Source organism: Hydractinia symbiolongicarpus, chromosome 4 (assembly GCF_029227915.1).
Source record: "Hydractinia symbiolongicarpus strain clone_291-10 chromosome 4, HSymV2.1, whole genome shotgun sequence".
Lineage (NCBI taxonomy): Eukaryota > Metazoa > Cnidaria > Hydrozoa > Anthoathecata > Hydractiniidae > Hydractinia > Hydractinia symbiolongicarpus.
The window spans coordinates 13,446,023-13,471,891 of record NC_079878.1 but is presented as its reverse complement, the minus strand read 5'-3'; the positions used below and the strand labels follow the sequence as shown (position 1 = coordinate 13,471,891).

Here is a 25,869-nt window from a genome sequence, read left to right as displayed (position 1 = left end):
TTAAACATTTAATGTACCTTTCTTCTTGTCTTGCAACAATATAGGTAAAAATATATACAATACTAAATAAGAAAAAGATTCAATTGTAAAAGAATCTTGAAACATACTGACAAACGAAATATTTGTCGATGCGATGCAACATAACGTACATGATGTAAGCCAGTGCAACACTGGCTCGTTCAGTTACTTAAAGCTACGTAAAAGAAACTAATATTTACAGTAAGTAACTAAAATAAATAAATAATACATTATTTTTAAACAAAACATTTCAGTCTTAAGTGACATCATCATGTGACGTAATAGTATAATTGTCATAGCAACAACTTCTAAGCCTCTATTTATTCCAGCAGCTGGTGCCCATATTTACAGTCTTTGCACATCTACTAAATAGATGGTCCATATCCGCCCCAACTTGGACTAATTGGGGGTGGTCCATGCACGTCAACCGCACATAGTGGATACTCTTGAACTGAATGTGGGTGTGCATGAGACTGATGATACAATTGTCGAGATTGAGAATATGGGCAATAAGGTTCAGGGTTGTATGGACGAGGTGGAGATTGATACGAAGGTAGATAATTCGAATAAGATGGTGCTCTTTCAAGGGGAGGGTAAGAATTAGGTAAAATGTTCGGTTGTGGTAGATGATAGGTACTGTTGTACGAGCATTGTGATTTATATTCTGTTGTTTCTGATTGATTGTTTTCAATCTTTGATAGCGTTTCACTTGACGCTTTTCCAGTTTCTATTGTTGGTGATCTGACTTCATCTGGCGAGTTCCTGCCTTTTTCTGAATCTGAGTCACTGTTTGTAGATTGAGAAATTGCTGGCGACTTTCTTGTTTTTTGGCGATGTTTTGCACGTCTGTTCTTAAACCACACCTAGAAAAAAAATAAGAAATTGAATTATAGACTACGAGAGATCTGGACAAACTTACAGACCAGTAAATTATCCCACATCTATTCTCCCCTTATGCATTCCTCTGAACCTAATTGTTGAAAAACCACACCCAGTGGTAAAACGATTTTATAAAAAAACCGAATTATATAGACCACGAGAGATTCCCGCACATGCAGACAGTACTATAAATTAATCTCCCTTAATAAGCGCATTCTTGAAATATTTGAAATATTTCGTAGATTTTTTTCAAAGAATGCGTTGAGCTAATACTCCATTTTTAGTCCGTTAATATATTTTCGATTTTTTTTAATAATAACACTTTCTCTAATACGCGCCATCTACATGGCAATGTACCTTTTTTAATCACATCAAAACACGAAAATGCAAGATAGTATTAAGAATGTCGCCCAGCCTGGTTTCGTTAGTGCTATTAACGCATATAATCTGAACAGTGTTGACAGCAACTGTAATATATAATAATATCAAACAATAACAACCTGGACGCGAGATTCAGGGAGAGAAATCCTTCGTGCTACATCTTCACGCATGAATACATCTGGATATTTTGTTTCACGAAACAGATTTTCCAATATTTCTAATTGTCCCTTTGTGAACGTCGTCCTTTCTCGACGTTGTTTACGATGGTAGCCTAAAAACACAAAGAAGCCAAATTAGATTAAAATCCCACGGTAGACATTTTTTCCAATCAAGGATCCGGATTAATAAGCTGAAAACTAAATTTATGTTTTGCATAAAAAAATAAGGTCACGAAATGCTCAGAATAGGTACTTACCGTACGGGTATGGATAAGGGTGCACAGGAAAGTTGAACGGATGATGGGGAGTGTGATAAGGAGACACGGTGTTATATGGCCAAGTCATGATTGTACACTGCGTTTTAGAATCTAAATAAAAAAGTTTGTCACTCAAACTTGTAAATGATACATTACTTTATGTTAAAGGAAGATTCTTTCTGTTTTGTTGAGAGTGGCTAATATTTTGTGTTGGTTTAAAATACGCCTCTCTTATCATTGGCTAATTTGAATAGACTGCAAGCCCTACGCAAAAATCAATATATAATAAAAAAAATAAAGTGCTATAAACGTTTAAAAGAATTACTAAGATAAAAAACAATAAAACATACTTTAAAGGAAGAAACATTTGCTGGAAGAAAGTTTTGCATTGCGCGGGAAAAAACTTTCGCCGACGAGCAATTTGGAATTTTTTTACAGGAAAAAACTTTTGCGGACCGATAATGAAGTATTAAAAAACAATATAAAAACCAAGGATATGAATGTTGTAATTATTTTATATAAAAAAAAATCTATATAATATTCTTTGTCTATGATCATGTCTTCGCAATTTTCCGAAATTTCATCAGCCCTTTAAATGAAATTTTTTTTTTCGTTGACAAAAATTACAAAAAATATTGTTCTGCTTCTTTATCACCTTTGTTATAGTTTCTAAGCCTTTCTTCTCAACGTCATTTCTATAAACTCAGCTAATTAAAAAAAAAAAAAAAAAACGATATTTCTGATAATGAACGTAAATGTCCGTAAAATTTATGCTTTAGCCTGAAGATAAATATTGTTTTGAATTTAAATATAACTTTGCTTATATGTCGCATAATTTATTAAAACTATTTCTTATAAGAGTAAATAAAACCAGCGAAAGCTACCGTTTTAAAAAGCTGATATTCTCTCTGAAAAGAAAAATCTCATCATGATTACTTACCAAGGATTGTGTTGAATTAAAAATGGCTGAGCATGATTAGCTCCGATTGGTTGTTATTTAGATATTACGTCATAATAACATAGGAGGGAAAATCTGTACTAATTTGTGTATGCCTTGAATAAAATTTTTCAAATTCCAAAACTGACAAATCATTTCTGTGCTATATATATATATATATTAAAGTTTTCTAATTCACAATTAGTAAATTGATATAAATATGATATTCTTGCAACAATCTCCAGAACAAAGACGTTCAAAAAATAACTCGACAGAAATGTAGTTATAAAATATTAAAGAAACTGTAAAAGTATTTTTCTAAACTTTGCCCCTTTTTCAAATTGATTTTCCACTATTAATTATCTCTCTTTAATTATCGCCTTAAAAACATTTTATTTACTTTATTCATCGTCAAGTTATTTTTTATCAGATATTGTTCCTACAACTTTGTATTTTATTGGCAGATCAATTTCCCTACACTATCGCAAGAAATGAAAAAATTAGCATTAAAACAGATACACAAAAGCTACAGCTAAAAAAAATACGGCGAGCATATCATGAACATTCGTGATTCAATATTTGGAAAAAAGCATAACGTTTCTTCAGAAATATGACTAGCAATAACGACAAAGACAACGACAACAATAACATTAACATTAACAATAAAATCAACAACAACAACAACAATAACAACGACAACAACATTAACAATGAAAACAAAAAACAACAACACCAACATCACTAGCAATATTCATAACCATACTAAAAAGTTCAACCTTTCGGACGTATTCGATTAAATAATTTTTATTTTACTTTATGTTTCACAGTCTTAGTAGACTAGCGCTGAGGATTAACGGGAATCTTATTAGCCAATCAGCTGGTTTCTTCATTATTTATGCGCCCAAGAAGACGCCTTTTATTTTGTTATCAATAGTAAATGCTAGTCTTAAATTTCACTACAATACTGAACTAATAAGGATACAGCTTAGTCTGTTGAGTTGAACACCAATAGTTCTAATTTATAAAAGCTTAGCTCATCCTTATTATTTGCGATTCTAGAAAGATAACGAAGAGAACAATTTGCGTTTCACTTCAATCGAATTTTCGAGATTTAAAAATTATGGCGCCTAATCATCGCTAGCTTTTCAAACACACGACTTGTAACTGCTCGGCTATCATTTTGTATTTCTGTTTTTATGTATTTTACTTTGTAAACGCCATATTAAGGTCTTACAATAAATATTTTCCAAACAGGAAAATGGAGTAGTATTAATTACTATCATTTTTGCACTATATTCCTCCTTGATTACACACACAAATTACTATAAAAACACAGTCTTGTTGTTTAGTTTGCTTATTTCTTAAAATAAACTAAATTTCTTATGATCACAGGTATTCGTGTGGCGATTTGATTTGTTCTATAGACTGTTCAAACATTTATGAAGAATACAATAATCTAGGCTTATTAGACCCAACATTTTTTAGTTATAGCCACCCACCTCAACACCCCTATTTCTAACAGCTTTGTTTACATTATGGGGAAGCAATCAAACTTAGCATGAATAGGGTTCAGTCTATCTTCCATAGCTATTGTTAAACTTCTGATGTCAGTTTTTCATTTGAGGTCTCAAAATTGCAACAAATTGTTACTGTGATTTTAAATTGTACTCAGTTATTGGTTCCATGAGACTTCACTATTAGAATTAAACGTCGAAATGTATCTGAGCATGTGCAGTTTCGTTTCGTTTTTTTATTTTTGTTTCAAAAAACTCGCTAGGCCAAAAACTATACATGTAATTTTAATAATATATGGAAAAACTTTGACGTGAGCAATTTAAAATTATCAATGTTTTACAGGCTGTTGACGTCAGCAGATTTCATGCCAATTTTATTTTTCGCTAAAATTTATCTTATATCATTTTAAGAAGAAAAAAAAGAAACATGATGTCCACAGCATTATTTGTTTCAAAACTGTTATGTCGAAGATCGTAGAGATTGGCTGGTTAAATTATGCAAATAATTTAGTATAAAATATATAGCTACAAAAAATATGACGCCCTCTTCATAGCAGGCATTATAAAGCTACTATAAACCACGGTTATAAGTATATTTCTCTTTCTGTTCAGCCTTAAATTTTGCTCAGCTCTTTGCCTATTTAACGCTATATGAAAACAAAAACTTTCGAAGGGTTAAAATGTAATAGGGTAAAAGGGGTAAAATATCAAAAAAAAAGATTTTAAAATCCTTGTACTGCTCAAGTAGATGTAAAATCATCCGTTATAATGGTAAGTATATAGTATAAGTTACAATTTGAAACAGTAATAACATTCAAAAAACCAAACGTACGTTTATCATACTTAATCCAACGAGTTAGAATATGTGAAGAATTTCCTGTTGATGTTTATAAAAAGTGTAGCCTATTTAATTTCTCTTTTCTGGTAAAGATATTTCAATAAGTAAATAAAACATAAAGAGATTTTTTCTTGTTATTAGCGATTTGTGATTTAAATTTATGGTACTTGTTTTAATTCATTTTTTGTACCTAGTAACAGTTTCACTCATATTTACATTCCTCCTCACAAATAATTTTTAGTGGTTAGTGGTCTTCAGATCACTTTGCTTTGACTGTCACGCTTGCGTGTGGCACTTTAAATAAAGGGACAGAAATAAGTCAAAAAGACAGAAGTGACTGGAAAAACAAATATGCGCATAACGATGTTGGATCGCACAATGTTAAGATTGTCCTATTTAAACAACACAAGACTGCAAATTTTAACATAATTGAAGGTTTGACCCAAACCATGTCTTTTTGACTGAAAATAAAGAACTAGATTATTGCAGTATATCAAAGCAAAGAAAACGCATAACATACCTTTCAGTGACTGTATTAAACACAAATATTGTTCTGTAAAATAAACAAATCACTTATAATTATTTATAGCACGTAATGTAGTTTGCAAGCGCTATTGATATACTGCACTGGATAACACAGCTTTGGAGAAATGATTTATCCTGAAATGTAAATTAATTCTAAATACCATCAGAATAGTTCTATTCAATTCAATTTCCCGCTGATGTCATATCTAATGCATATTCTTCGTTTTAATACACAGATAAATCGGCTATCAATGCATTATATTACTTCAAATAAAATATTTAGGAAATACAAAAAAACAAACATTATTTTAATTGGCTCATCTTTCGATAGACCGATTAAGTGTAATATATACCCTTTGAAAGTGCAGATCTGCAATAGCCACACGCTGAGAAATACCATAAGCCTCTTCGCTGTGTGTTGCAATGAAGTAAGATTTTTAAATCTGGTATATTTATGTCGGTGACTTTGAATGATCACGGTGTCTTAACAATTCGGAATACCATAGACAGAAGGAAGAAAGACGATTTTGTGTTCGTGTAAAATGAGCAAGCGTTTCCAACCAATTAATGTGGCTTAATGTTTAACATTCACCCCTTTGACATTTGAAATAATAATTAAAATTAAATAATTAAAAGGGAAAACACAACAGGGGTCGATAATTTGGTAGCTGGTTAGGAAATTAAAAGAATGCGAACCGAATGACCAATGTCGAGCATATAAGGGTTAGTAGTTGGATGTATGAATGTCATATACATAAAAAGATGGAGTTTATCATCTGTATTATGACTTCAGTTTATCTAACCATTAGTGAATTGAGAATGTTAAAATTTTGCATAAAGTGAAAGTATTTTCATGCAGATTTTTCAGGAATGGGAAAAGCGTCAGTTTGATTTACATATTCCCTAAAAAATTCCCAAAATGCAAACTACTGGTCATTATATCCATAACAAAAGCCAATTTGGAGTGCTTGTAATTTTAGTATTGTGCAGGTCAATTCATTTGATATTTAAGATGTTTGAGGCACTGTTTTGTTCAAACACATATCACCGACATAAACCAATTGGTCGCGATGTGATTGATGGAATTAATCTCCTACAAACTTACTTACAACACAGCTAATCGCCGCCTATTAGATTTTTTATCGTCAATTAACTACTTTAAAATGTGTTCAATTCAAATACGGATGAAAACAGCAAATAAAGTGGCATTTCGAAAAGAAACGGAAAATGAGGTAAAAGGAACTTCAGAGAAAATTGAGTAGCGCACGAAAAGCAAGCTTCGATGTAGAATTGTTTAAAACATTCTACAACATCCGGTTGTGTAAGAGATTAGTATAAGGAGAGCCTTTAATAACAACTCCATTGTGTTTTATAACTCGAATACAGTACAAAAAACAAAAAAAGTATCTTAAGGACGAAAATTTAACTTGATTTAAGAGTTAATATACTGCAGTAATTTGAATTCAAAATTTAAGTTAAAGAGCCAGAAATTTAGTGCTAAACTATTTTTCTAGGCTAGGATTCTTCAGGCTGTGATTACAGTTGCTACAAAAGTTATATGGACCAACGCCTTCATAAAGAAACACAAATTGCCCATGTACCCATAAGCACCACATGAATTAAATCAACACACCTAATTAAAAATTGCATCAAAGATACCGATTTTAATGGGTTATTTACCTGTTTTCACGTCATAATGAAGTGACGTTTGATAAAAATGTATGTCATATATTTGTGGCGACGATTTCCTGGGGCTGTGTGAGCAGTATTAAATAAAACTTCACATAAATTATCGTTCATATTGACTTCTCATAGCATGATGTCGCCAATAGAAAGTTAAGCGGAATTTTGTTGACATTGGGATACTTTAAAAAGAGAATAATAGAAAACAAATTAGAGCATTTCTTTAATGAATTAATTCTATATGTGAACAATTGTTACCTAGCAACAACTCATTAAAGAAATATTCATAGGAGTGACCAATCTACCTATAGCTACTGATCCCAGATTTTTGCAGACTTTTCTCTATCATTCAGACTAAAGAACCATTGCATATAAATACCAAATTATGGAAATACTTCTAGTTCAAAAATACTGAAACTAATTTAATGTCTTACGGACTTTACTTTTTATTTCTCTGTTGACGTCATATATTCCTCTGCTGACGTCATTCATTTATATAAGGGAGCAGGTACGATATTAATGTTCCTAGTCACGTTTTAAAGGTTGCAAAGAATGCAATGACACTTACTGGATTTTTAAAAGTTCAGCCAACAGGAACTAAAAAATCAGAGATATTTGATATGCAAGATATACCTGGGACGAATCACATTGTAACATAAGCGTAAAACAGCTTGTACTTTTCGGCTCGAGATTTCAAAAGAATCAGCAGTCACTAAATATCAGCTAAAAACTAGTGACAGTATTCATCAAATATTATTTTGAACTAAATTTCATTGGACTTAATTTCGTCACCCCTTAAATGTAGCTATGATTAGATATTGTTCGTTCAAGTTTTGAGCGATGAAGATAATTTGATAATTTTAGTCATCATTTAATAATAGAAAGCATCAGATTTTGCTCTTTACTGATAACTCTAATGTTGTTAAAATCCTAATCATTCTAGACTGCAACTGTTAATGGCCTTTCTTAGATAATCTGGATCAAAATTATTTTGCAATGTCATCAATTTACAGGTAAGATTATAAATGTCCGTTTTATTTGGCTCTTAGATTTCAGTAGATATTTCTTGTACACAAAACGCTTAATCCTTTTATCAGACGTTTTAGAGACTTGGTTCTAGCCTAAAGTACGAGCCTATAATTGGACATAGGGCTTAAACTTATTATATAAGTGGATTAACTATTTAAAAAATTCAATTAATAGAGCATATGTTAGTTGAGTAATGAAAAAACAAAAAGCTTTTTTAAATGCATGCTATGTGAGGTTTGTGAAGACAGTACCGAATGAATACAATGTTTAAGAGATCACAGTATGGCATTTCACTAATTATGAAAGTGCTTTGTTTAAATAAGGTCGGTCTCGCTTTTTAAAATTAATAAAGACTTGAAAAAATGTAATTGACACCCGGGTGTTAAAAATGCGCAGGGATGTATCACTCAATCTTTCTTATCCTGTTTTTCTTATTTAACATACGGTGAAAGTTAATTAGCAAATAGATTCGTGTTTTTGAAAGAAGACATGAAATCCTAAAATTGTTTGTTACTGAAGTTAACTACTTTAAAATAAATATGTTATTAAATTCTAATTATTTATCCAGGGTGCATTTGGGTGATGATTTATGGGAATGCCTACAAAAGGGAGTGTTTAATTTACAACTATTTTTAATTTTAGAGAAGCTCTTAAATTAAAACTGGATTCTATGGCACTACAAGCATAATCTTAAATTTAAAAAAACTCTCCATGTTAAAACTGAACGAAGTGAAGGTGTGGATTCAAACAACATTTTAAGAAAGGGCGTTATCAAAAGAAGGTACAGTTTAAGATAATTGTACAGTCTCTTATTTTTGAAATATTTTTTATTTATTTCTACTACACCTTCTTTCTATTTCATAAGAAACCGAGTAAACGACGAACCAGTAAAAAGCTTCTAAAATTCTGAGAGCTTTTAAATTTTAACAAAGTCGATAAGATGGATATTCAATCAACATGATTTTTATCGGCCATTTTATAATATTAACGACTACACACAAAAGCTTTCTTAGAATTCAGAATTAACATTCCCGAGGTATTTTGTGGGCATTAAATAAAACGCAAATTTCGCGAAAAATATTTTTCGTGAAAATTAGTTTCCTAATTTAGACCACAAATGTATATGGGTGACTATTAACTACTAAAGAAACACAAGCCGTATAAAGTTGTTTTGCGAAAAAATCGGTCATCAATAAGTTAAGTCTAATTTTACAGCGGTGTGATTCATGAAAGAATTATGTTCCAGAAATCGCAATAAATTTGAATTTCTTAACCATTACTGACGATACGGTCTTCATTATTATTAGAGTTATTCACCGAATGAAAAACAAATGTTTTCATTACAAAGAAATGGCGGTTGCGTCATACTTCTACGAAAGTTTTCGATTTTAAACGATAAAGTTAGAAATTTCCGGGTTTGAAGAAACATTGATGTTCACGTCATTAAGCTAAACACATAATTAAATTACATGTCGTTTATAGATGTTTGAGGGGAAAAAAAACAATAAAAATGACGTCATTAGAATCACAAATGCCGTTATTTCACTGGTTTGAAATTTTCTTTAAATCTGGACTGTATTTTATCCCTAGGACTCGTTAGCAACACCTTAGCGACCATTTGGTAACCAACATGGTATAAATAATTTTTTAACCAATACAACATGTTACAACATCCATGTCTGCACCACATGCATGTCTGTACTTTTCAAAATTTAAAAAAAATTACCCTTGCCTCAATACCGCCATACCCCAGCAAAGTATAAAAAATTCTTCAATAAAAGTTACGAAAAGCCATAAAATCGCAGTACTTATTAAATGCCGAACAAAAATTATGCACAGTCAAAAAGAAGGGAAATGAGTTTAGAATCTGAAATGATTGTTTGCAGCTATTGAATCGAAATATGGCAAATTAAACGAGAACCTTGTTTTTATTTAAACTGTCAGAAAATATCTGCTTGAATAGTTCTAAATAGACACCATGTATGTTCCTTAACTTTTCCGATGCTGCACGAAAAACCTTTAGCACATCTCATGAGTATTAGTAAGGCAAATATGCAGCTTTTTAAATCTGCTGAAGACAGAACACGAAATGTTTAGAATAACTGATTATATGACCAACTCGTAATAATAAACACTATGTGAACTATCAGTTGGAATGTGATTTGCCAGGGGTTAGTGTGAATACGTAACTGAGTATAAAAGGATTCAACTCCAGTATGGTAATTTGTGAAGTGCGTTGGACGAAAAACTGTTTTGCTGTATGCGTGTTGTATTTATTACTAATAAATTGCAATGCATTATATACAATAATATATAACTTGTTCAAAAAAGTGCTATTCTAGTCATAATAACAAATTATATATAAAAACCTTCGAGAGAGTCCTATCTTTAAAGCAAAGTGGTCAAATACTCTGCATAACAAATCAAAATTTTGCCTGCATAACAACGCGGAAATGCTCCTTTGAACAACTCGATAGTGCTTCAAAACATCTCGAAAGTGTTCCACTGAGCAACTTCTTGCGTGCATAAAAAAAACTAAGATTATTGCTATTTACATGGTAAATAAGATACACCATCCAATTATTGTTGTCAAATTGTCATCAAATGTGACCAAACTATATCTGGATTATAACAATGTATGAAATGTTTAAATAAAATTGTATCTTACGGCTTTTTTTCTTTGCGAAATTACTTTCAAACCACATTCTTTACAAACCACCGGTTTCTTTCTTTTCTTCATCATTATTGTCCACGAGGGAGGCTGTGGATCGGTGTGATTTTCCACTTGAACTTCCTGATGATGATGCTACCGAGCCGCTGGTAGATGGTCTTTTGTCTAAACCATCAGAACCATCGAGTTCAACTGCTTCTTCGACTTGCGGGTGCTGCCAAGCAGCAGGTGGTGGGCCGGTGGATGTACCTAATTTGAAGAAATAATTATCAAAATGTACATTACATAGTAAAAAGGCATCCTGGAAGATCTGGTGATATTGTTAACTGATGCTAAACTAATTGGACATTAGATTCCTAAAAACACTGTGTTGTGCAGTCATTTACAGTTCTATTATCGATGCAGTGAATTACACACCTTTTGTCATAAGCTTTTTCTGCTCTGCTTTGTGTTTTCGGGTTAAGTTGTTCAGTTTTTCAGCCCAACGATCATAAAACCCTTCCACTTCCATCAGTAACGTATCCTTCAACATCTTTGCACGTAGGGCCATCTCCTTAACTTCGGTTGATTCCACCATTTCAAGATCTAGGTAATATTCAAACAAATTAAGTTAATATATGTACAAACCCGCTGTCTCTCTCTATATGCAGTATTACGTCAAGTATAAACATAAAACCCTCTCTTCTCAAAACCCTTACGTTTAAATTTTCTCTTGTTATCATACTCACGAAAGTTACTTTTAGCATGCAAGAACTTTGTAAAATGACTTGCGTAAATAAACTTACTTTTGGCTGCTTCAATCATTCGATGTCTTGGTCTTAGATAGCCATACTCAAACAGTAAACCACCAACTGTCATTATAAGCAACATTACACCTGAGCCAATCATAGAACGCACAAACAATGTACTCTTCGGATCAAATAAATCTGCAGATGCTTCCTCGGCTGCGCTGCCTTTCGGTTCCTGTTTTAATGAAAGAAGAATTAATTAATAAATGAATGAATGCATGAATGAATGAACGTACGAATGAATGAATAAATTAATTGAATAATCTTCATGTCACCATTGTGATTACAGCAGTAGCACGTAACGTTACGATCTAAGTTATAGTATCACTTTTTTGTGAGGCACAACAGAATTCAATATTCTAATGGACAGAATACATGAAGATATATTTTCCTGTGCTGACATTTAAATAGCTGTCAATCAAGGTTAACCTTGTGGTAATATTTTCTTTTCTTAATACTTGAGGCGTACAGCCATATACCTGGTCGATTGATATATTATCTACAAAATTTTTATTTTAAAGGTGAAGATAAATAAAAACTAACCTCCAGGGTATCAACATTATTTTCTATATCTGCAACAATCTCAGCCTTGTTTTTCTCCAGATACTCGGCGAACGCATCGTAAATATATTTCTTTGATAACTCCTTTCCAAGAACAACCCCGTAGGCTTTATTAGCTGATATAATGTTGTTGACGCGAAACTTCTTGAACAAATCTTTGTGGTACGCAGCAACGTACGAATCAATCAGACAGCCTTCAACTTTTCTTGCATTCATACTGGCCCTCATTTCATCATAGTTGGAATAATCTAAAATCACAATCAGAAAGTGAACAAAAAACCTTTAATTTCGAGGATGGAACAACTTAATTCGAAAAAGACAATAAGGTGACTGAGCAATGAAAGCTGGTAGGATGATGGAATCTATAACCAACTTCTGGATGTATACATACTTGTCATTTCAGCGTTTTTTATCACCCCCATCCTGTACTCAGCAGTGTTATTGATTGCGCCAACCTTTAAAATAAAGACGCGTACAATTATTTTATTATTATCAAAAGATACATAAGGTGAAAAAACAATTGCTTCTTTATAAATGTTTATTAAAGATAATCAGACTGGCAATCAACATTTCTTTCAACTTACCGATGTCCCGTACAATTTAACATTTGTTGACAAGGCAGTCACAGTCAAAGATGTTGTTATAACACCGGTAAAAATAGCAATTATAACCAAACCAGTTAAAATCCAAATAACAGCAAATAGGCGGCCAGGTACACCAACTGGTGCAATATCTCCATATCTATACGAAAAAAGTTGTTAAATACATGTTACATATTTATACCCTTATTGGTAATATTTTACTGTGTTTATTCTAATGAGCGCCTCAAGAGGTTAGGTATTTTAAAAACTTTGAAAATGATGAATAGAATAAAGATTAATTTCGAAGATTGTATACACGTTCAGTTGCCAATGTTGAGAAACGGACTTAGGCTTAATATCATAGGTTGTTTATTAAGATCTAAAACCTCAACGTAGCGATTCCTTCCCACGCTATATATGGCTGATCTTCTATATTCCCGGATCATTTGCGGGTTCCCGCGGTAATTGTTTTATAATGTCGACATTGCAGGAACTCTAAGTAGCCCATTTTCCACGTTTTTTAAACGATCTTCATATTTGCTTAGAACTTTTGCAATCTAACGATGCAGAGCATTCATTAGGCGATGCAGTTCGACAATTTCAAAAAAATGGCAAAAAATTGATATTTTCCGAAAAAATTGTGAATAGAATAGTAGTTCCTTGTAAATTTCTGTGTAAGAAATTTGAAATATACGCAAAAATGTCTAATAGTCCTACCCAACTGTTGTCATGGTAACAAATGCCCACCAAAATCCTTCAACAATTCCGTCAGAAAATGTTCGCGGAAATTGTTCCTCGTTCCAATAGGTATCCTGTAAAGACAAAGTTTAATTTATCAACGTTATTGTTAATATTTAGAGCTTTTGCAATAAAAGGTATACCTACCAACATCCACATAATTATTCCAGCTAAGATTGCCATTACGATAGTCAGTACTAGAATCGGCCAACCAGTTAAAATAGAGTCAAAGATTGCCATAGCAGATGCACCTTCTTCGCTGCCGATAACCAAAAACGCAACACCAGGAGAATCCACAATCGGTAAAAAGTAAAATACGTTTCTAAATCATGAGTTGGAACGTAAGAAAAAATGTCAACAACAAAAACAAGAATAAAAGCAACCTTTACCTGTATTTATTGTCAGTTTTAAGACCCTCGATAGGAAAATAAATGTCAAACATGTTGTTTTCAATCTCTGATTTTACATCACTAAGTCCTCTGTCTTTCTTCTTATTATACGAGTCATCCCAAATAATATCTGTAGGACCATGACCCTAAAAGCAAACATAGGATTCATTCTGGTAACATGCAGCTAACTTAATTGGTTTTACTATTGTATTAGCTTATACATACCTTAGTACAGTTCCCACAAACAGCAGCTACCATTTTCGTCATAATCGCATAAAAGACTCCCTTATCAATTTTTTTGTTACTCCCGTCTGAAGTTAGATATTTAGTATAGGGTGGGAAGTCATACCAACTTGCTCGAAGCTTTTGTGGACATAAGCATTTTTCTAGAAAGAAGATTAACCCATAGCTTATTTTTTTAAATTGTGGATAACACTTCTATTTGTTTTACCATATCATTATATCAGTGTGGTATAATTACAGCTGTCTATAACTTAACCCTGTTGCAATTCCTCTACTTCTGTAAATTCTGAATTGCTCACTTATAGTAAATTAGACCAATTCCAATTTAAAAAAAATAAATGTGGCATGAACATTTTAGGCACTTCAACGTTTGCCGACGTAAAATGATCATCTATCGGTGACTAATAAAAAGTTGTACCATTATATTCACGAAAATGCAAAATTTATTTCTCACTTTAGCTACTTTGCGAAAAATGTTTTTATTATTTAACGTCTTGTGGAAGAAAGCCACGTACTTAAGTAGGTTATCATGCAAAGAAGACCAAGAATTACAGAAATGAAACCCTAGATGGCGCATCCTTGTACTTTGATCGGGATAAGCAATTTCCATACTCGATTTAACACCAACTCTGCAGCGATGGTTTCATGTCGTCTTACCTGCTACTAACAATTGAAAATCATCACTTGTCGTATCATGTTTGTTTTTAGCAATGCATCGATACCAACCCTCATCGGAGGCATTCAAATTTTGAAGTTGTATTGAACCATTAGGAAAGGTGTTCTAAGGTGAAGACGAATATTGATGAACTAGAATTATTTTTTTGGTTTTCTATTAATGTATTGTTTGAGATGTATTAAACACAGAGAGGGCATTTATACGTCAAACCTAGAAAGTGGAAAACAACTTCTTTCACATTACAATCTGTAAAATGTCAAAAAACAAGAACTCACTTTAACCATTTCGCTTCGCAAATCCACACCATGGGTCTTGTTGATCACTTTCTGCCATTTAAAAGTTGCTGGTGGGATTGCAAGAGTCCGACATTGTATTGTGATTGTTGCCCGTTCTTCTGATTTTACAGTTCGATTGCATGTATCGTCACCGAGTTTACTCAAACATGTAACATGCGGTGGTTCTAAAAACATTCAAGGTTAATAATCGTTGAACGTTTGTGAGCGAACTTAAATAACGGGGGTATTTTAATCGAAAACGATATTATTATCTCACCTATAACCATAGTAGTAACCCCCGTATAAATAAAATTTATTAGTTTACACTAACACGCAGCACGGATGCACGACACGCCACGTAGATGGCGATATGTATAAGGGAGGATCCCTATCTTATACATATATTGCACCGATTAACAACTAGTAATTTAGAAAACCATCAAATGTTTTCAATAATGATTTAATAATATTTCATTTCGATAACAAACATTTTGAGATTCAAGAATGGAACGGACAGAGTTCTCGATCTAACTATTTCGCCCTGGGTTTTCTAATTTCTGCATAACTTACTTTGTGTGATTTTAATTTCGAAAGTTGCATTGAAACCAGAAAATGTTCTGGAGGAGTCAGAAACAAACTTGATCAAAACACGTTTGGTTTCAGCTGTCACGTCAAATGGATCAAGTTTTCCACAGTAACCTTCAGTGTAACCAGCCTAAAAATGGAAAAAGTTAGTCAATTGCTGTAAACTGCGCAATGCAAATATTTAAGGACGAACGGCGTTAAACAGAGGACGATATTTTTATAAAAACATAAGATTTTCATTCGGAAGTAATATTTTGTTCATCCAAAATAAAAAAAATTATGCGACAGTTACATGATCAGTTACATTATTAAGTAACATATCAGAGTTTCATAAAAACAACATGATTTTTGTTTTATTTCTGGCCGACATAGAAGCTGGTTGAATGTTATTAGACAGAGATTATTAGACAATGGATGGGGGTACTTTCCAATAAATTTTAGGAAAAGGGCAATTAAAAATTCTTTTTTTAAATTGAAACCTTTAATTTAAAAAAAGAAAGAAAAACAATAATCGTTTTCCATTTACCTTGTCCCAATTTGATTGGCCATTATCTTGCTTGTACAGCATGACGTAATCATATTTTACGCATCGTTTGCTGCTTTCGAGGTCAAAATATTTGAACCGTATCGTTATGTCAGCCGCTGCTTCTGGAGATTCAATAAGCCATCCATATGTCTTGCTGACTGGGTAGGTTCCAGGGAAAAAGGGTGTTTTTAGCACAATGTTTGGGTTAGTCTTGTTAAATGTTTTTAAGTTGGCTTTGGCTAAAAACAAAGCATTTTTCACAATAGATACTACATCGAATCCGGAGCTAATTTTATTTTCATTTTCTTTATTATATACTTAATGTGTATTTATTCATACATCATAATTTCACGTGTTTTCTCTTCACGATAAGGATAATATTTAATAAAAATTTAGCATGAAATTTAATCACCTTTGGCAATTCTAAAATTAAATACTGTACTTAAAACAATCTTAAATGTATATACATGGATTTTTGTCCCGCTGTAAATTGTCTCTGTTTTAGCGTTAGAATATCATGATAAAAAGTAAGTAGAATTTACTTTATTAACAACTCAAATTTAAGGCTGAACAACATATACAGAAAAAACGTATGCATTTCTTAAAAAATTCCTATAAAACATTCCAGGTGTAAAAAAAAATAATTGGGAAGAACCTTACGTATATCTGCCAAAGGATCTTGACAACTTATCACCTAAAGTAAACAAATGATTATTTTTAGATATTATTACTAATTATATCTGGGTACAATTTCTATTACTGCATTTTTGGGGGGAAAAAGCTTTTGTATTTGTTGATGGTAAGTTAATAAATACCAATCATCGCAAAAATCTTTTTCTAATTTTTTTTTCCCAAAAAACTTTACTTACCCCAAGTACGAACAAGAGTAAATACACGATATAAACCGCCATCTTATATCCAGGTGAAAATACACAAATAAAAATAACGAAACGAATTAAAAACAACTCGCGATATCAAATATTTGACTAGCTAATATAAGATATTATCTAAGAAAAAAAATGTTCTTCTTTTTTTCCAAGTTAATTATTAATCTATAAGATATACTATTTTTTCTTTATTTTTTAAATATTCTATTTTTCAATGTTGTATAGTTTATTTAACTTCTCACTGGTGTTTTAATTTATTCCTCCTTCATAAAATATGCATGATCAACTCAAACTGAATCTTCTCAGCGATTTGTTGCGCTGTTTCTATGTGATTTTCAAATCTCCCCTTAAAAATACATCAGAACAGTATCTCCTACACGGATATTCAACTTTTTTGTCAAGAAATTGATTAATAATACGAAGATACGGAGAAGGGTGTATTGGGTTTCATATTGACAATTTTGAAATATATATTCTCAAAAAAGATATGAGTCTCCTTTGAGGCAGAAAAATTTGCGTGCAAAAAGTTTCGGGAGAAAAAAATAGTCCAAATACAATTAAACAAGTCTCTTTCAGTAACCTTTCCCGCCCATTGCTACCTCCATTCCAATTCAAATTTCCGATAGGACGGCAGGGGAGAGAGGAGAGAAAGAAAATCTAAGATTTTTGATTTAGAATGTTGAAGCACACAAACTTTCGCGACAAGTTTAAAAAATCGTTAAAATCGCGACACTTTCCGCTCATCGTTCTTACGGCTGCAAGAATCTTGCCAATCTAAAACAGTGAACAGGGACAGCTAATAAATTTCTTGTCTATTCTTTTTATATATTATATATTATATATTATAGAATGCAAAATTAAAAAAAAAGTTAGCAAAAAAAATTTATTGAGGTGGTTGGTGTAAGGATTCACCGTCACCTTTTACGATGTATTTTTAGTATATTATATAAATAGATGATATTGTTCGCCCACTGGGTGTATACGCCTATCACCCATATTCACGCCTATCACCTGTATATATAAGGTTTTTACTTGACCGTTTAAGGTTTTGTGCAGTTCTATTGGAAGGGACAATATCGTTTTTCATTGCACTAATTTTATTGAATTTCAATGCGTTTCTCAACAATCTATGTTTATTTAAAAAAATTTTTTTTGTGGAGTAGTTGCGTTGCAGAAGTGCGTCCTATAGACGTAATACTCCTTTCCAGAAAACTTTATTGCAACGTCAGTTTAAATAAAAACATAGAAAACAGCCCGTCGCTACCCTGCTCAGCAAACTCCTTTACAGGGCTTTTGCCTTTTTGACATCGAAGCCGGCGGCGAAAAAAACCCTGCTATAGAGTGGTGAGTTCTGCCATGCGATTGGTTTACATGCAACATAGATAATTTATTCATGCGTCATAATATATAATATGTTCAACGATTTACTATAATGATGGCAGATTTCGTTACAAAAATTGAAGCATAAAATGATTCCTGACTATAAAAAATGTTAAAAAGATTGGCAAAAAAAACAGTGAGCAAAGAGTAAATATTTTTATGAAAGATGTTACTTTGGCAGATTTCTATTGTTGAATTTCAGCGCCCGAAGGCGTAGGAAATTCTTTAAAACCGTCGTTTTTTTCTTTCGGAGCATTTTTGAGAAAAAATCGACCCTGGGATTTCACGTTCCCCTGAGAGGAGAATAGTATTGGTATAACTGACTAACTAACTAACCCTGTCCCAAATGGTCAATTGCAACGTCACAGACTTAAACTGCGTACCCAAGCTCCCTAAGTAACTGGGAAGTCATCTAAATGACGTTTCAGGCCAAAATTGCTAATTGTTTTCGACAAAATTTGGCACAGGTAACAAAAAAAAGTATGTTGAACATAATGGTGAAATCAAAATTTTGATTTTTTGCCACCTTAAATGTCGTTTAAGATCATAAACGTTTCAATCACAAGACTTTTAACCATGAATGATAGGCTGTATTTTTTGTTAGCAATTTCTTTTAAAATGTCAGTTTATTATGACACGTTTTTGTTTTGTTTGCGTTTGTTGTAAGATATAATGTCACTTGTGTGCTTTATCTTCAGAGCTTCATGCACCAAACTCTTCGAATGTTTGGCACGATAACACAACGAATTAGAAGGTTGTCATCAAATATTTTGGTAGCGAGCGGAAATTCTTAGAGCCCCCAGGGCTTCTTGTTGACATTTTAAATGAAAATAATTTTTTTTATTTTAAGGTTTTGTAAAAAATATGACTTTGGCAATTTAGCTGGATAAGAAAAGACATCTCTATCTTGATAACATGTAAATAGGAGGCGTTACTAAATAAGCCATAATGTAAATAAGCCATTACTAAATAAAAATAAATCTTTTGTTCATTTTTCTACTTAGACAAGTGCTATTCCAAAAGTGTAGTTTTAGTCAGACCAGCTAAATTCAACTTCCAATTTCAAACAACTGATGTGACTACTTAACAACAAGTTTAAAAGTTTGTTGCTGTTATGTATAGCCAGCTAACAGACAATTCACACTTTATTTAGCCACATCAGTCTCATGTGAGTTATGCAGAAAAATGCCACGTTTCGAATCAAAATTTGTGTCTAAAAAAACACCACATAGAGGATTTACATCTAAAAACATACGAACCAAAGAAAAAATTTATGTTGCTAGGGGCCGTTCAACTAACACGTAACGATTGAGGGGTGGAGTATGGTCATTTTTTAATGGGAGAAGGGAGTGGTGCAGGGTTAGAGCTAATTTGTTATGTAACGGATAATTTTTAAGTCATTGAGAAACCGAGGGTTTGAAATATCTCATTTTGTTATACGTTAGTATGCTATTTGTTTTTATTCATTAATTAAAAAGAACAGTTATGGTTAACATTTTTTAAAAGATGAACGTGTTATGAAAACCAAAAAGCAAAATTTGAAAATCATGTAAACGCCATTTTAATTATACACTCCCGTACGCTTCAAAGTTCTAGCGATGACAGCGTGCTTGGTGGAGGATCTATTGTAATGGTTGCCATTTTGAAGGCTTGTAGGACGTTGTTGCCCTTTTAGTTCCTTAAATATTTGTATTGTGGTTTTTATATGTTTTGCATGTTAAGATAAAAATATTGTCACGTTTTCTAGCTATGTATAAAACTTAAACAAATGAATTTTTAGGATTTTGGGCTACAAAGGTAGAATTATAAATTTTTTTATGAAAAGCGTATTACGCCTATACGCATGTGTGACATGGTTTACCTGTAATAAGCATTAAGCCCGGAATTAACAACGGACTGTTCTCTGCACTTTTATTTAAATCAAGGCTACAATAAAGTTTTTTGGAAAAGGGGTATTATTCATATACGAATATGCGACAAGGTTATATATATACCTGTGTATACAAGTGCCCAGTCACGATAAATTTTTAAACTTTCACGAAAACTTATTTCACAAAATAAAATAATATTGACTGGGTCTCCCCGCTAGTTTTAAAAATAAACCAATTAAAGAGAGGAACTAAAAAACTTTCTCAACGGCTAGCTACATAAATATAAAATAAAATGTTTTTAACATCTTATAAATATCAGCGAGATATTTTTTATAAGCAATCCAGTCGTTAACACTAGTTTTAATGTTGCAACAAATATTAAGCAACTTGATTAGTACACTGGACTCACCTGTTCGGTTGACATTAGGAGTTGCTCGTATTGTTCAAACCTAGTTTTTATGTCAGGCGTCATCTCAGTGTGCTTTACGCTGACAAAAATTAACTGATTAAAATTGTGTTTAAAACCAACAACATATAAAAATTGAGGTTATGAGCTTCTATTGTGTTCACTTTTTATTAGGTAAAGCCAAAAAAATCAAGGAAAAAAGACAGGGACATGAACGAAACAAGCCGAAAAAAAGCAAATGAAGTTGACCGTTTATTTCCTGATTTTATCTGGTAGCACAGAATAGGCAGAATAAATTTTGCACAAGTTTGATATATCGAGCTAACTTGCTGAAGTAATCCCGTCAGTTGTTAAAAATTGAAGAACTGCATTTAGCTGGTTCCGACTTAAACTACAAGACTATTGTTTTTTAAAGTAAAAAATGAATGAAAATAAAAAATGTAAAAAGAACTTTTTTTTCATTTAAATGATTGAGAATGAAAAAAATTGGCATTTTTTTAGTCAATTTTTTAAACATTTGTTATAGTCAGGAGTCTTTCATTTTCAATGTTTTTGTAACAAAATCTTTATAGTAAATCGTTGCATATATTATAATGCGTGAATAAATTATCTATGTCAGATTTAAACCAATCGCATTACATACAGAAATTATCAGTCTGTACCAGAAGTTTCTTGCTGCTTCTGGAGACTTGGTTGTACGCAACATATTAAAAAAGGAGGCTCAATTTTCTTACTTTCATTTTTTTTAATAATTAATTTCATAATCATCATTCCATGAATATTTACAAAATATCACTTTGATTTAAAAATCAAAATATTTAATATATTTTAAAGTATCCCGAATAAAATTATACGTTTTAGTAAAAGCCTTTTGATTGGTTACCCTGCTTTAATTTTATTTTCTAATTCCTGGCATTCAATTGACAATAACTTGATTTATTGAATTTCCGCGCCCGAAGGCGTAGGAAATTCTTTAAAACCGTCGTTTTTTTCTTTCGGAGCATTTTTTGAGAAAGATCGACCCTGGGATTTCACGTTTTCTTTGAAAGGAGGATAGTATTGGTATAACTGACTAACTAACTAGCCCTGTCCCAAATGGTCAATTGCAACCTCACAGATTTAAACTTCGTACCCAAACTCCCTAGGTACTGGGAAGTCATCTCACTGACGTTTCAGGCCAAATTGGTATTTTTTTTGACAAAATATGGCACAGTTAACAAAAAAAGTATGCTGAACATAATGGTGACATTATAATTTTGATTTTTGTCACCTAAATGCCATTTTATGCCAAAATTGGTCCAAAAATTAAAACTACTATATTTTCGACAAAATATGGCACAGTTAACAAAAAAAGTATGCTGACCATAATGGTGACATTATAATTTTGATTTTTGTCATCTAAATGTCATTTTAGGCCAAAATTGGTCCAAAAATTAAAACTTCTTTATTTCAACAAAATTTGGCACAGTTAACAAATAAAGAATGCTGAACATGATGGTGACATCAAAATTTTGATTTTTTTTACCTAAATGTCATTTTAGGCCAAAATTGGTCTAAAAATTAAAACTACTTTATTTTTGACAAAATATGGCACAGTTAACAAATAAAGTATGCCGAAAATGATGGTGATACAAAAGTTTGATTTTTTGTCATCTAAATGTCATTTCAGGCCAAAATTTGTCCAAAAATTAAAACTACTTTATTTTCGACAAAATATGGCACAGTTAATAAAAAAATATGCTGAACAGGATGGTCACGTTTTTTTGTCAACCAAATGCCCTTTAAGACCATAAACGTTTTAAGCGCAAGACCTTCAACCATGAATGATAGGCTATATTTTTTGTTACCAATTTCTTTTAAAATGTGAGTTTATTATGACACGTTTCGTTTTGTTTGCGTTTGTTTTAAGATATAATGTCACTTGTGTGCTTTATCTTCACAGCTTCATGCACCAAACCTCTTCGAATGTTTGGCACGATAACACAACGAATTAGCAGGTTGTCATCAAATGTTTTGGTAGCGAGCGGAAATTCTTAGAGTTTCTTAGGGTTTCTTGTTAACTCTTTGTAACCTTTGTAACATGATAAATGTTTACAAAATAATATAGTTTTAACAAAAAAATATATATAATTATATTATGCGATCACACTCACCGAGGGCTGGTGGGTGGGTCTGTAAAACTAACTAACGATGTGTGCTTTTCCCTCGTTTATTTCGCCCTCTTATTTTCCTAGTCACGTGATAAAGCAAAGAGGAATTAACTGTACTTTCTCATACCGATGCCTTCAATAAATTTATTTATTTGGAAGTATCACCATTAACAAAAAATGTCCTGGGAACGAGTTGGCTAAAGTTATTCAACGAAAATTGTGCATATTACCATATTGTCTCTCTATTGATAACCATATTTTGTGTGTGTATTCAAAATGGCTGTCCTGCAGCTTTATGTGATACCTCCGTCTAAATAATTTCATTACTTGTGGTAACAGACGGACAAGATACGCGAAAAATGATGCGGAAAATATGTACGACAGGGAAAAATCTGAGGACCTGCAAATCAGCGGATTCTTCCACAGACTAACGAGTAGTCAAATGAGACACCATAACAATTTCCTCAGTGAAATTAATTTAAGCGAAAAACAAAAGTTTAAGCTTTTAACTGAACATTGTCTGCTAAAATTATGAGCAAAATTTAACGAAAGTTTGACGTTATTTGTTCCAAATGGGTTCTTTTGTTCTTAAAAAAAACAAAGCTTATTAAGTATAATAAAGTTATTAGTTGTTCCAGCTGGGCGTGGTTCAATATTTGTGCAATTATGCAACCTTAGTTTTCTTTTTAAGGGCGAAATACAAATTTTACTTCATTGTCCTACATAGCCTCGAAGTTAATTTTATGTTGGTCTAAAAAAACAAAATAAATACCATTTCGTCCTCGAAATAGTCAAGAAAAACGATTTACCCTAAGACATTGTTAACCGTCTAGATTTTGCAAGCGGGAAAATTTATTGACACTAAATCTGAGTATTTTAACAGTAAAACTTGACATTGTTGTTGTTTCTATCCTAAAAAATGTTTTTATCGATAAATGTATTGTAGGAGTTAGATACATACAGTAGAGTCTCCATAACTCGAACGGCCAGGGGGAAAAGGAAACCGTTCGAGTTAAGGAGACGCTCGAGTAGTAGAGGTTTTCAAGTTTTTTCAAAATTTTTCCCTTATTTGCCTACCAGATGTACAAAAACAGTATATTAAGTACGTAGTCTTACTTATTGGGGGTTCTGGGTTGGTGAAATACAAAAACAGAGCGTTTTAGTTGCTTTTTGCTCAAATTTTGTGAAAAAATCAGTTATAATTGATTGTTTACAAGTATCATCATAATCTCGTTTGATGTTTTTATTGAAGTGCTTTAGGGAAGCCAACATTTCATCTCCTCAGTGACAGATCTTGATGGTTTTGAAAGATACGCCATACCTGAAAATATAAGATAAGAAAAATGTGTATCTCCGTTGTTGTGTCAAGTGTGATTAGAGCTTTAAGCTTTGCTTGATTCGAATATAAAAGATTCGACTTTTCTAATTTTGTTTACTTTGTTTTCGGAACAAAATTTTAAAAAAGTATTGATGCCATGGAAGTCAAACAAGTCAAAAAATTAATTTGCTTCATAGAACTTCCCATCATTAGGCTTCTTACTTACGAAATCAACGCTTTTGTAATGGGTTATCATGTTTATAAAAGTAACTGGACATCCTCTACCGGAGACGAAATTATGGTTTTATGAAACCGACAAATAAAATGGATAAATATGCAGTTGCAGTCAAGAAAAATGATGCAGAAGTCATAGGTCATCTACCCCTCGGGAAGTCCGGCCGTTTTGCAAAAGTCATTTTTTATTTTCTTAAGAATGAAAGCTTCAATGTTTGCAAAATAACAATTACTGGAAAGTCATTAAATGCTGGTGATGGTTTGGGGATGAAAGTTCCATGCAAGTTATCCTTCATCTCAGAAAAAAAGTCTATTGATATTTTGCAAAGACAACTACCAAAGCTATTGTAATATTCATAAGATTTATATAAATTTAAATATAAAAGTGTGTTTAACAAACCTGGTTTTCCATTTAGCTAGCCACCCTTGTGAAGCTTGAAACGACTCAACACCCAGTTCTTCTGCGACCTCAAGAGCTTTCTCCTTCTGAATCCCTCCACTTATCGGAATATTTTCGCTTCTCATCACAAGTAGCCACTTATGAACAGCCTTGTTCACATCTTCAAATTTTTCAGGTTTTGATCTCTTAGAGATTAACCCTTTGTTAAACTGTTTAAAGATTTTTTCCTGATTTTTTTTCCACGTCGACAATGTGCTTGAAGGAATATTGAAAGCTTTTGCAACATCCTTTGAAGCAGTTCTTTTTTCAAGCTCTTTCAGGGCACTGTATTTTATTTTAAAGGTCTTGTTATTGGCTCTACTTCTTTTTGACCCTGCCACAGGCGCCATTGTCAATTCTGTTTTTGAAAATTGGTTGAGAAAGCGTTGTCGTTCGAAACACAAACAAAACATTCGAATCTTGCATTCGAACAATATAAGGCCAACAACACACGTAAACATTAAAATATGAAAATGATAAAGAGTTAAATGATCAGGAAAACTTATCAATTTTATCAATCAACTTATCAAAAAAAAACCTTCAATGGACAAAATAATCTGTTTGACTTAAGGGAACATTCCAGTTATGGAGGTTCGAGTAGTAGAGGTTTTTTTTATAAGAGTTTATTAGGAAATTTTCACGGTGCCAACGAATTCGTTCGAGTTAAGGAGACGTTCAAGTAGCAGAGGTTCGAGTTATGGAGACTCTACTGTATTCATTTCCAATGCTTCTTAAAACTTGTTTTTTCGTTCTTGTTTACATTTTAAGCTATCATTTTTTTAACAACGGGCAATATCGCTCCACATCAGACCATCGTCAAGAGCGCTAAGCTAATCAGATCTCCTAAAAACCCGCACTACCCGCTTGCAAAATCTAGACGGTCAACAAGAAATGAAACCATCGAGATGTTCAAAAAATAACTACGCATGTCT

At 32.4% G+C, this 25,869-nt stretch overlaps 3 protein-coding genes across 4 annotated transcripts; all 3 read right to left on the bottom strand.

Moving 5' to 3' along the window:
• LOC130641409 (homeobox protein OTX1 A-like) lies at window positions 1–5,698 on the bottom strand. Of its 2 annotated transcripts, none has more exons than XM_057448205.1 (4): window positions 5,503–5,698; window positions 1,694–1,804; window positions 1,398–1,549; window positions 1–881 (listed from the first exon to the last, which is right to left on the bottom strand). In XM_057448205.1, the coding sequence occupies exons 2-4, from the start codon at window positions 1,779–1,781 to the stop codon at window positions 384–386; spliced, it is 738 nt and encodes a 245-aa protein (XP_057304188.1). In that variant the 5' UTR covers window positions 1,782–1,804; window positions 5,503–5,698; the 3' UTR covers window positions 1–383. The 2 variants fall into 2 exon arrangements, with proteins under 2 accessions (XP_057304188.1, XP_057304189.1); XM_057448206.1 differs by lacking the exon at window positions 5,503–5,698 and adding an exon at window positions 2,634–2,657.
• A 4,772-nt stretch (window positions 5,699–10,470) lies between these two features.
• Window positions 10,471–17,287, bottom strand: LOC130641408 (uncharacterized). The gene is made up of 16 exons (XM_057448204.1): window positions 17,122–17,287; window positions 16,913–16,946; window positions 16,253–16,491; window positions 15,712–15,856; window positions 15,142–15,326; window positions 14,848–14,971; window positions 14,173–14,333; window positions 13,948–14,093; window positions 13,706–13,880; window positions 13,538–13,632; window positions 12,824–12,980; window positions 12,631–12,694; window positions 12,222–12,487; window positions 11,676–11,853; window positions 11,308–11,475; window positions 10,471–11,139 (listed from the first exon to the last, which is right to left on the bottom strand). Exons 1-16 carry the CDS (start codon window positions 17,161–17,163, stop codon window positions 10,928–10,930), a joined length of 2,391 nt encoding a protein of 796 aa, XP_057304187.1. The 5' UTR covers window positions 17,164–17,287; the 3' UTR covers window positions 10,471–10,927.
• Window positions 17,288–24,861: 7,574 nt separating this feature from the next.
• On the bottom strand, window positions 24,862–25,287 carry LOC130642252 (tigger transposable element-derived protein 6-like). Its single transcript, XM_057449340.1, has one exon. The coding sequence runs from the start codon at window positions 25,285–25,287 to the stop codon at window positions 24,862–24,864; it is 426 nt and encodes a 141-aa protein (XP_057305323.1).
• Between the last annotated feature and the right edge of the window lie 582 nt (window positions 25,288–25,869).